The sequence below is a fragment of the Anolis sagrei genome, chromosome 2 (genome assembly GCF_037176765.1).
Source record: "Anolis sagrei isolate rAnoSag1 chromosome 2, rAnoSag1.mat, whole genome shotgun sequence".
NCBI lineage: Eukaryota > Metazoa > Chordata > Lepidosauria > Squamata > Dactyloidae > Anolis > Anolis sagrei.
In genome coordinates, this window is record NC_090022.1 from 253033881 (window position 1) to 253047082 (window position 13202).

The window sequence follows — 13202 nt, forward strand, 5'->3', positions numbered from 1 at the left end:
TGGACTGGGATTTCTCAAACTGTATGTAAGAAAATGCAATTATGTAAAAACTCACTGAAAATGAAGTAAGCTAGAAATGTTATTTTTAAAAAGATATAGCAACATCATTTCCTTTTACTTGTATTTCTCAAGCAATTGTACATGATGACTCTTGTATCAGCAATGTGGTCAAGGTTTCGTCCAAAATATTGAACCTACCCTCTCAAAGAGGGCTTACAAGGTTATTATGATTAGCAAACCAATTCTGTATGGTTCGATATCCATAAATAATGTACTGTTGGCTCCAACCTTTTTAGTGTAGTTTAGACTGAAGATTAAAGTTTGGGACAAAACCTAGACTAGATACAGGCATGTAGCCAGGGGGGTGGCTTGAGGGGGTTCAGCACCCCCCCCCCCCAAAATTCTCATGGTGGTTCACGAAAAGGCCTTACTGGTGCATTATTTAAACTGTTATGTTTATTCATATCATGATCTGATCACCATACTCAATATATCCCATATGCATGGGGGTATTGGGGTAATGATACAAAAGGTTTGCTAGGCTAGACCCTCTTTCACTCAGACTCAGCCCCCCCCAAAACTCAGCCCCCCCCCAAAAAAATCCCCCTGAATTTTTTTTAGCCCCCCCCCCCCCCCCCCCGAAACGAAATCCTGGCTACGGCCCTGACTAGATACAAACCGTTCTGGCATTTATGTTGAAAGGGTAGCTATTGGTTATTACTACTGTGTTGATGTCTTTTAAACTTTATAAAACACAAATGTCGTAGAGATCTCTGTATTTTTTTCTGGACACCTCCTCTACACTAAATATATGCTTTATACCAAATATCCAAAGGTTCATGAGAAGGTAAGGATCTCTTTAGTCTACTAGTACCACTAGTCTACTAGTCTACTAGACTCAGTATATATGAACACAAAGGCATACATCCAATGCCTAGAGATAGCAAAACACAGATAACACAGAAACATAGAAACTTTGAGGGGTGGTGCTAATCTCCAGCTCTGGAGGTGGTGCTCATATCCATTTCTAAGCCGAAGAACCTGCATTGTCCATGGACACCTCCTAGGTCATGTGGCCGGCATGACTGAATGGAGCACCATTTACCTTCCTGCCAAGGCAGTACCTATTGATCTACTCACATTTGCATGTTTTTGAACTGCTAGGTTGGCAGGAGCTGGGGTAACAGCGGGAGCTCACTTTGTTCTGCAGATTCAAACAGTGAGAGCTCACCCCACTCCCCGTATTCGAACCACCAACCTTTCAGTCAGCAAGTTCAGCAACTCAGCGGTTTAACCCGTTGTGCCACTGCAGCCAACTCAGGTGTTATAAAAGCGGTGCCGTTGTCATTAGCAAAAATCAACTCAGCTTGGTTGGAAATCATGTCTCATTGGCTCCAGCACATGTCTGTTGGAGTGATTGGAGCTACTGGCACTGGCATGCATATTTACTGGGGCAGCAAGATGTCCTGCTGCCTGAAGCAAAGAACAAGGAGTTGTGTCTCCTTCAGAACACTACAGAAGGCAGCGATGAGGCATGAATAAGCTCTGTCTTCTGGCAGATGGGAATGACTGCTGCTACTGCCCCCTGGTGGCACAGCAGGTTAAACCCCTGAGATGCTGAACTTGCTGACTGAAAGGTTGGTGGTTCGAATACGGGGAGTGGGGTGAGCTCCCGCTGTTAGGCCCAGCTTCTGCCAACCTAGTAATTCAAAAATATCCAAATGTGAGTACATCAATAGATACCACCTTGATGGGAAAGTAATGTTACTCCATGCAGTCATGCTGGTCCTTTGACCTAGGAGGCGACTACGTGGATCTACAGCTTAGAAATGGAAATGAACACAACCTCCCAGAGTCTGACATGACTAGACTTAATATCAAAATCTTTACCTTTACTGGGGCAATTACCTCTCTCTGCCTAATAGTAGGATGTTACTTACAAAGAATTAGGAAGAAAAGGCTTTCTTTGAATGAAATACTCATAATGCCTGAATCAGGAATCCCTCGACTCCTACAGAGACCCCATACTGTCATTTTTCTGTCCTCCCCCTCAAAGTGAATAGCTCCTGCTGAAATCCTCAGGGAATGGTAACCTGCCTTTGAAAAAAGAGGCAATCCCACTCCCCCATATTGTGTGAATATTTAAATGTACTATACCTATTCACATACTGTGGTAATCTTCATTTTTTTTAAAAAAAAAATCATTTAGTGAGTTTAGGGAGGGACATTTTGGACAGCTTGTATGGCCCCCAGGGGAGAACATTTCTGCCTGTGCCCATCTAGAAGCACACACTGCATGCCCAAATGAGTAATAGCCAATGCTGAGTAGAAGTGAAGTTAACAGACTGTGGAACCACTCTGTCACTGGTTCTTTACAAATCAGATGTTGGGAGACAATTATGGGATATGAGAACGCCAAGGAGGGATTGTTACGACCAACAAAAATCTCATAATAGTTGGATTAATTGAATTAATCTTCAAAAGAGAACATGTTTCCCCCATCTTTGTTATTCTCATGAAGAAACCTTTTTATTCAGGTGGGCTTTTGGCAAAGGATTGCTTGCTAAGGCATGGTCCTTTATTATTGGATTTTTGTGAGTTTTCTGGGCTCTATGGCCATGTTCCAGAAGCATTCTCTCCTGATGTTTTGCCTGCATCTATGGCAGGCAGCCTCAGAGGTTGTGAGGTCTGTTGGAAACCAGGAAAACGGGGTTTATATATCTGTGGACTCTCCATGGTGGGAGAAAGAACTCTTGTCTGTTTGAGGTAGGTGTGAATGTTTCAATTGGCCACCTTGATTAGCATGTAATGGCCTAGCAGTTTCAGGATCTGGCTTCTTACTGCCTGGGGGAATCTTTTGTTGGGAGGTGATTAGCTCCCCACAACCTCTGAAGATGCCTGCCATAGATGCAGGTGAAATGCCAGGAGAGAATGCTTCAGGAACATGGCCATACAGTCTGGAAAACTCACAGCAACCCAGGGATTCTGGCCATGAAAGCCTTCGACAATATATTGTCCTTCATTAGGTTGGTGCTCTAATAATTTTAAGGTGCTTTCGGTTATAATGTGTTTCAATAATATAACTGGTTTCATTGTATTTTAATACTGTAGCTTCAATGTTTTTATCTTTACCCTCTGGATTATATTATTAAGAGTTATATGACAGTGAATTCTGGCAGAAAAAAAGGTAAATAAAGTTAATAACTAAATTATACATATTTAATTCTTTCCAGTATTGTTGAACACAAGGCTCACACAGCAATGGGATTTAAGTGTCTGCTAAGTACAAGTGCAGATCCAATCCAATGATATTTTCCCAGAGAACTGGTGACAGTTTGAAAGTGAGATCTCTGTTTACAGGCTTTGTTGCCTCATAAGCTTGCAAGGTCTGCTTGGCAACATTGAGACTAAAACCAGACAAAGTAAACTGTCATTAATTGTACATTGCTGTATTTATCTAAACCAGGCATGGGCAAACTTGGGCTCTCCAGGTGTTTTGGACTTCAACTCCCAGAATTCCTAACAGTCTCAGGCCCTTTCCTTTCCCCACTCAGCTGCTTAAGTGGCCTGCGGCTGTTAGTAATGGTGGGAGTTGCTTATCTTGTTTTGTAATCTGAACTGTATTATTTTATTCCATGATATTATTATGAGCCACTTTGCATCTCATCATTTGGAAAAAGAATATAAACTCAACAACTAGATAGCTAAATAAAACATATATGAGTGAAGAATATGCAAAGAGATAGGCAGAAAGGAGAAGGGTACAATTTACCCTTGATAAGGAGTATGTCCCATGGAAATTAGTGAGACTTACTTTTGAGCAAGCATTCATAGGATTGCATGAAGAGGAAGAAGAGCGAGTAAATGGAGTATAATGTGTCCAAGCTTCATTTTATAAAAGGGGCAAAATAATGCTGTGCTCTAAAAATATGGATCGTCAATATAATTTTCACACATTTATTATTATTATTATTATTATTATTATTATTATTATTATTATTTCACAGTTTTCTATACCGAGCTTCTCAACCTCATTGAGGGACTCAGCCCGGTTTCCAGCCATAAAAACATATACACTCATTAAAATATCATATATCACAATTACAAAAACAACTTTAAAAACACTATATATAAAACTACAGTGGTCAGTCGTCCTATTAAGATGGATCTACCTCAACTTCCATCCAGGGTCCTATGGTGTTGTCTCATTCATTGAAGGCCTGACTCCACAGCCACGTCTTCACGTCATGCATAATAGTGTGAGATCTTATTATTATTATCATATCTCTCATGTAAATAGACATTCCTGTTTGGTATATGAAAACAGTGTTTTTTAGCAATTGCTTTCATTTTTATTGGGAATACAGAGTGTTTGAAAATATTGGTGATGCTAAATTTAAGTCCCACAGGCCTTATGCTCCCATTTTTTAAAAAAATTCAAAAGCATGTCACCTTGCAAAACTCAATGCCCTTCAGTTTAACACATTTCAAGGAAATTCTGATTGTCAGTTGCTGTTGGCTGTAGTTCACTATAGAAAATATTTTTGGAATCTTCCTGTGCTTTACAGATTGGATCACTTGAAAATCATTATCTGTTCAGACATCAAAGCCATACAAGAAGATCTCGAAGAAGCGCTATTCTCCTCACAAAAAGGCTGTCGGATGACCATCGAGTAAGTATTATCATTGCACTATCCATAGTCTGTAGCACTAATCATGGCCAAAATCTTCTATCATGGTGCATGTTATATAACTTTATGTATACATCTATATATATAAATTTGTTAGGGGCATCCAACGAGGAAACAAAACTCAAAAACCCCCCAACGAAACTTAACCAAAATTCCCATGCCCATAACACAACCCACAAGGTACAAACATATCTACTCAAAATGAAAAACAACACAACAACACACTCACAAAACGGCAAAAGGATAAAATTCTAAAAAAAACCAACGAAACTTAACCAAAATTCCCATGCTCATAACACAACCCACAAGGTACAAACATATTACTCAAAATGAAAAACAACACAACAACACACTCAAAATGGCAAAAAAAACAAAACTCAAAAAAACCCCAACGAAACTTAACCAAAATTCCCATGCCCATAACACAACTCACAAGGTACAAACATATCTACTCAAAATGAAAAACAACACAACAACACACTCACAAAACGGCAAAACAACTGAGCATGCGCATTGGCGCCCAGCCACAAGTTCCCTGGCGCGCGCACATGCCCTTCCGGCCAACGTTCCCTCTGCGGAAACCATGCCCACTCCAAGCCCCGCCATGCCGCTTCCCGCACACACACACACCCCTGCCGCACACACACACACAACCCCACACTCCATCACTCCCCCCGCCGCCGCACACACACACGCAACCCCACTCCCACCGCCGCCGCACATACACACGCAACCCCACACTCCATCACTTCCCCCGCTGCCGCACGCACATACGCAACCCCACTCCCCCGCCGCCGCACACACACACGCAACCCCACACTCCATCACTCCCCCCGCCGCCGCACGCACACACGCAACCCCACTCCCCCCGCCGCCGCACACACACACACAACCCCACACTCCATCACTCCCCCACCCCAATCTTACCTCCTTTTACTTCACGCCCCCTCCAAACCCCACCCCGCCCCTTCCCGCTCTGTCAAAATCTAGGAAAGACAGGAAGGAAGGAAAGAAGGAAGAGAAAGGGAGGTAAAGAAAAAGGAGGAAGGAAGGAAAGTTAGAGAAAGAAGGAAGAAGAAAAGGAAAGAAAAGGAAAGATGGAAGGAAAGAAAAGAGAGACAGCAGAAAAGAAAGAAAAAGGGGGAAGGAAGGAAAGAGGTAGAGAAAGAAGAGGAGAAGGAAAGATGGGAAGGAAGGAGGGAGGGAGGGAGGGAGGGAGGGAAAGAAGGAGAGAAAGAGGGAAGATTGGCCACAGCAACACGTGGCGGGTAAAGGTTGTTATTTCTATTATTATTATTATTATTATTATTATTATTATGGTATTGTTCCTATGAGACCCTTTTAGGGGGAATGGGAGAGGTGTCAGGTCCCAGAGGCAATGCATTGCATTATTGTTATTGTTATGATGGTGGTGAAATAAAAGGAAATACAAAGAGAAAGAAGGAACCAAACAGGGAGGGAAGAAAGGCAAAGGAAGAAAGGGGGAGGGAATGAAGGAAAGAGAGAAGGATGAAACCAAGTAGCGAAAGAAAGAAAGAGGTAGAGAAGGAAGAAAGGAGAGAAAGGGGGAGGAAAAGGGGGAAGGAATAGGTAGGGACCTCTCGTTCATAATAGTCCAGATATCTACCTCAACTTTGATAAGTTTTACTATAGGCCACAGCAACGCGTGGCAGGGCACAGCTAGTAACTATTTAATAGAGGAGTCCTGTCAGTGAATTGCAACAATGCATAATGGGACAAGGATGTTGTCATGCATATCAACACTTCCTAGTCAGGATCAATGAGCAAGGGGACTCCTGTGTATAAGTATCAATATGTATCAGTCACGTTGCTGAATTCCCTTAAACTTAAGTCTATTCATGTTATGACTATTCAGGATTCCAGCCCACATTTCTAAGGGAAGAAATCCAGTGAGCACAGAAGGACTTACTTGTACTGTGTGCCATCCCACTCAATGGCTGATTCACATGTCACATATGAATATTGTTCAGTCCTCCGTCATATTAAACATTGTGTTTGAGGGAAGAATTTCTTTAGCCTGGATTTTTAAAATACATTTATATTCTACCTTTGCTTGAGGCACTCAAGCTATATATGGAACTCATATCCTAGTTGAATGGTAAATGGTGATAACTGACCCAGAATTACCCAGTGTGCTTCGCCCTAGGGCTGAGAACGTGAGTCGCCCTAGGGCTGAGAACGGCGGTCAACAAAATGCAGTAAATGCTTCGTAACATGGACGGATTTGAATCTTCCCAATCCTAGTCCACACTGGAATATTTTATTGGAATAGTGGTATATAAGTAGCAAATATTTTATTATAGAGCTATTGGAAGCAAATGTTGGACTGCAACTCCAAACTGTTCTAGCCAGTGAAGCCATTGGTGAGAAATGCTGGAAGCTTTAATAGTATACTAGGAGTTCCAGATTCAAATCTCCATTCAGCTGTGGAAATCCATTGGGTGACATTGCACAAGTCACAGTCTCTTAGGACAGTGGTCCCCAGCCTATGGTCTGTGGACCACTAGTGGTCCTCAAGAATGAAAACATGGTCCGTGGCCTCACCATTACTACACTGCTGCCTCGAAACAACATGGGAAAAAGAGTGACTGTTCTCGCAAAACCCTCTTATAGTGCGGAGGCAATGGGGACGTCAGGAAGGTAGAGGCTGGCTACCCACAAAAGATTACTACTACCACATCAGCTCTAGATTATTAAATATGATTTTCTGTGGGTGAGCAAATGGTGACTACTGGGTGGCATATGTTCTGTATCAGAAACTAGAGCTGATGTGGTCTATCCAATGCAATTTTCTTAATCAACACGCCAAATAAACAAACCAAATCTAAAACTGAACAAAAACTGATTCGTAACCCTTTTGGTACTAATGTTAGAGAGTTATTCCTGGTCAAGTAGTCCTTGATCAAAAAAAGGTTGGGAACCACTGTCTTAGGGGAAGGCAAAAAAAGTTCAGCTGAGTAAATCTTGCCAAGAAAATCCTGTGATATTTCATCATGTCAGAAATGTTTTGAAGGCATACAACACATTCCAGAGGATGCTTTCAAATAGATGACATTCCTCCACCTTACTTTATGATATCCAATATCACATTGATTCTTGTATCATTAACTGGTTTGTATTTAAACTGTGAGCAGGGCCGTAGCCAGAAAAAAATTTCGGGGAGGGTTGACAATTGGGGGGGGGGTTGAAAATTTGGGGGGGGGTTGAAAATTTCGGGGAGGGTTGAAATTTGGGGGGGGGGGGTAGGGTTGAAACCTGCCTCCTAGCTCACGCTGAAGCAAAGAGCACAGCAGAGGGCAGAGCAACCTTCCATAGCCTGCAGCTCCACCCCTGTCAACCACCTCCACCAAGTCTGGCCTCCTTAATGAGAGCATTCAACACACACACCCCAACTTGGTTGCTTCACTACATCGGCTATTGCTGCAAGTAATGACAATGTGAATAAATTGTCGATATTTGCTTGACATAATGCTTACAGTTCTGGAGGGACTCTTAATTTTTTGCATCTCATAGACTTAGCATGGGGATTTGGTTAACCAGTTAAAATTCATGATTAAACCAGGTTTTTTAAAAAAATCTGAAACATTTCGGGGGGGAGGTTGAACCCCTAAAACCACCCCCTCGCTACAGGCCTGACTGTGAGTATCTTGGTTTTTCATGACTCTTGGATAAAAGAAATCTCATTAGTATCCTGGACAAAATCCAATATTAACCCCATATGGAGCAGATTTTTGAAAGAAACAAGACTCATGTTAGCTATGACTAACAAGTCTCATTCATTTCAAAGTGTCTGTTGTTTTTTTAAGGAACCCGTTTCTTAAGACTTGAAATCAGAAATCTTACTATATCTTACTAAATCGTAATATATCTTGGATCTGAAATTAGATACAATGACCAGAATCCTGTTGATTATATATTCAGTCATAGGTCTTGCTATGGTTTTTTTGGACAAAGAGGTATGAATATATCCACCCAGTTGGTGATCAGGGGTTAGGTTTTGTTGTGAAGCTATGCAGGTACACAATAATGCATCTGGAGCAGTGCATCCATTTCACTAGGCATTAATAATTGTGCAATGAGGCCACAGCTATGTACGTTAAACATTTTTTATATGATGTATATTCAGTAAAAATATTGTGTATTGTTAGCATAGCATAATGCTTCCAGAGGATATTTCTGCTACACTGAGATGATGTAGGATCTCTGATAAAATCCCCTAACATGAAATAATTACTTGAAATTTATATCAAGAAACAATTCGGCATTTTAAAAATGTTGTCAGTGACATTTAAAAGATAAGATTCCACTTGCTTGCAGATGACATTTATTATTCAAATTAGTACTTAACAGAATGAGCTGTAATTTGGAAATGTGAAAGTTAACAAACATTTCTGCAATTCTCTCCACTTGAACAATAGCCCCTGTTTTGGAAGACTAAAGACTAACTCATCATGAGCCTACTTCAAATGGCAAAAAAAGTATGGATATGAAAAGAAAACATTGTCACAGCTGATAATTGGTTATATAAAGACAAAAATGCAATTGGAAAAAAATATTAATTGATAGTCATTTCAGTATGACAACAAATAAATTAATAATACACATTAAATTTTCAACAGAGAACCACTATGCTTAAAATATCTTGGACATGTATGAAGTAAAATGTGCATCCCAAAATTATAGATAACTGCTGACACCTAGCATTTATCAGAATAATGAACTGATATACATGAGGGCTCCGTCCTCTACTTTTTTGGTATATTTAGTGCATTTTAGTTAAAATTTAATATACTTTTACACAATATGTGTGGAGCATGATATTAAAGAATTTTGACTTTAGATGCCTGCTAAAATAAGGATGGGTCTTTGGCTCTGGCTATGATCTTTGAAAATAGAATTACAGTACTGCTAATATAAAAACATATATCAGAATATAAATCAGAACATATGTTTCCTGCAGAGAAGTATGAATAGATATCTTATGGTAAGGTTTTAGCTCCCTGTTTAATCATAGCTGGAAGAAGAGAAGAACAGATGGTTTCGACTTGAATTTCAACTGAATTCAATTTGAGAAAATAGCATCAAATTATATGAATTCCCCTGGGATTTTCTTCCCTTATCCGGAAGACAATCATACTCGGCCTTCAGTGATAGCCAATGATGATGATGATGATGATGTTGATGATGATAGAAGTAGATATGCCTTTGAGAGCCCGGTTGTTTGCTGTGGTTTGAACATTGTCCTATAGATGGATCTATGGTGATCACTTGTCCTAGAGCCAGTTCAGAGAGGTGAATGTTGGATCCACCCTGGGATGGTTTGGACCACCACCTCCCCTACACCACTGTAGAGGCGGGATAGAGTCCAGATGTCTGCCCTGATTGTCCTGTCATTGTTTTCCTTGTTGCAGAGACCAGTGGGTACAACCTGATTCATATCTGTTGCTTATTACCTGGAGGGAGGTTATCTGGGGAGTGCCAGAGTGACACATGAGGGAGAAGAAAGAGAAGAAGTATAATAATAATACTGATACACTTTATTTATATTCTGCTTTATCTCCCTGGGAGCACTCAGAGCAGATTACAACATACACAGATAGGCAAACATTCAATGGCTTAATACAGTGGAATAACAATGACATACAAGTACACAGAACAAAGGCAAATGCTTCCCCTTTCATCTCTGGTTTTCTGGAGGTGATGCTCAACTCTGGCCATGAGGAGGTACTCTTGTTCCATTTCCAAGTCTGTTGTCCATAGTTACCACCTGGTTGTGTTGTTGACATGGCTGCATGAGAGCCTTTATTATCTTCCTGCCAAAGTGGTACTTATCGATCTACTCCCATTAGCATGTTTTCAAACTGCTAGATTGGCAGGAGCTAGGGCTAAAAGCAGGAGCTCACCCTGACCCACGGCTTCAAACCGCCAACCTTTAGGTCAGCATATTCAACAGTTCAATGGTTTAACTCATTGTGCCACCCCCTTCTGCACCCCACTCGCTTCTCCAATTGCCTCATCACTCCAGCCAGCCTCACTCCAGCCAGCATCACTGATCACTGCAATGAGGAGATCAAAGGGTGCGGGGATGGTGAATGTTTTAACCTCTTCTGCTATTAACCTCAGGAGGGAATATTGTCAGGCCTGATCTCATCTTTTCTCCCTAGCCTCCCTATGCAACCACTACTTTTTAAAGACATAAGTACTCTTGTAAGCTCTTTGAGGAAGATATTATTCTGGAGGTGATATGTACAAATAATAATAATAAATAAAAATAATCTATATCTCTAGTAGGTCAGAAGCACCATATTTCCTGACATGTTTGAATGGCAAACCTTGCCCTTTTTAAAAATTAACATTTACACTTTTAGTTAAAAGATCCAGAGTTTTAGGAAGTGCTTTCATTTTCCAAAGTAAAAACAAACACCAAGTCACAAAAATAATCCAGCAATATAAAACATTTTGCCCTTAAACAGGATGTGTCAAATATATCCATAAACTAGCATATTAAATTAATAGGCGTGCAACCCCACTGTCTTTTATGTGCTTGTTCTATTATTAGTTATGACCTAGTAGTAACAGTTTTCATAATGTGAATAGTCTGCTGTCAGATGCTTGGTGCTGTCATGTGAAGGAACATATGGCCTGTGAATAACAATCGTTTTCTTGTTCAAATGCTAAATACTAAGCTGACACTCTAAAAATGAAGGAAAGAGAAGTTTAAAAAAAAGTACCTATTTAAATGAGTCCTCTTCTGCAGAAAATATAATTTCTCTATGGCCAATTAAAGACAGGTTAAAGGTACATACATTTATCTCAGCAATGCATGAGACACACCTCAGTAGTTAAATTCAATGAGTAGCCCTAAATTGCTCGTCCTCTAGAGCAGCCTCCCCCCTTGGGTCCTTCTGGATGTTTTGGACTGAAGTTCCTATTGATGCAGTCAGCATTATCAGACATGACAGACGTAGCATGACAAAGGTCAATGTAATAAATAAGATTTGGGCATAATAACTAAAATAAGCACACTGTTTGGTTTGTTTCCGTGCTTACTTCAGACACTTCTTTTTCAGGTTTCTTGGGCAGAACAGCAGTATGGAAAAAAACGAAGTAAACGTTCAGTATTCAAAGGCTCAGCAGAAAATCTTTTCAATGACCCGATGTGGAATCAACAATGGTATCTGGTAAGAATTTTCATTTACATACCAAATTTTAATAGCCCCCTGGCGACGCAGTGGGTTAAACCACTGAGCTGCTGAACTTGCTGACCAAAAGATTGGGGGTTCAAATCCTGCTGTTAGACTCAGCTTCTGCAAACCTAGCACTTTGAAAACATGCAAATCTGAGTAGATCAATAGGTACCACTTCTGCAGGAAGGTAACGGCACTCCATGCAGTCATACTGGAGGTATCTACTGAGATGTCTATGGACAATGCCGACTCTTCGGCTTAGAAAAGGAGATGAGCACCACTTCTCAGAGTCAGACACGGCTAGACTTAATGTCAGGGGAAACCTTTACCTTTACCTTACCAAATTTAAAAGTCATAAGAAATGCTATTTCAGCATTGTTTCCAAAATTGTACATGGAATACACTAAAATTACATGGAATTATTATAAGGTTTTACAACTCTTAATAAATGATGCTAGTTTCCTATAGTAAAAATGAACATTATATTATACAAGAACTTTTGGAAAGCGTATTCAGGTTTTGAGATGGAAAATATTCACTCTTATGATTTTTCTGGACTGGTCTAAAAGTGTGACCTCTTGTGACATAGCTGGGTTTTATTGAGATTTCTTGGTTGTCACTTCTGTCCCATTCTTTTGTAGTGGTCTCCTGGATCTCTACTAGAGTTTTCCAAAACTTTTAAAATAGAGAGGCGATTTGATGAGCTTTTTTTTTCGTGTCAGGAGCAACTTGAAAAACTGCAAGTTGGTTGTGTGAATAAAAAAAATGTATTCTCTTTTCTTTTTTCCTAGCAAGACACAAGAATGACTCAATCTCTGCCCAAATTGGATCTCCATGTTCTTCCAGTGTGGCAAAAGGGGATTACTGGCAAAGGGGTTGTCATAACAGTGCTTGATGATGGTTTGGAGTGGAATCACACAGATATTTATTCTAACTATGTGAGTTTAATACTTTAACAGCAGTGATCACCGACCATTGATTTCCAGGGCTTGTTCAGCAGTATCTCTCAATGGCATTCAAGTTACTATCCATCAGCATCATCTACTTGTCTGGGATATAGTGAGGATAAATATGAGATAAGCCCATGATGCTCTCATCATTAAGAGACTTTAAACATGAGTATAAACTCAGTGGACATCTGAAAACCTGGATAATATTGACTTCTATATTTTGTTGATACTTGAGGGAGAATCATACCATCGAACAGCACTGGAGGAACTAGGGAAACCAACGAACACTTCCATGTGTGGGCTTCTCTTGGGCCTCCAGTGCTATTCAGCGGGATGCTTGGACATACATTAGA

The 13202-nt window shown here is 40.4% G+C and overlaps 1 protein-coding gene across 1 annotated transcript in view; it reads left to right on the top strand.

Annotated features, from left to right (window-relative positions):
* Positions 1-13202, top strand: part of PCSK1 (proprotein convertase subtilisin/kexin type 1) — a 49589-nt gene that overhangs the window by 6060 nt on the left and 30327 nt on the right. Inside the window, exons 2-4 of the mRNA XM_060761811.2 lie at positions 4569-4673; positions 11783-11893; positions 12691-12837. Coding sequence (XP_060617794.2) covers positions 4569-4673; positions 11783-11893; positions 12691-12837 — 363 coding nt within the window. The remainder of the gene's footprint in view (positions 1-4568; positions 4674-11782; positions 11894-12690; positions 12838-13202) is intronic.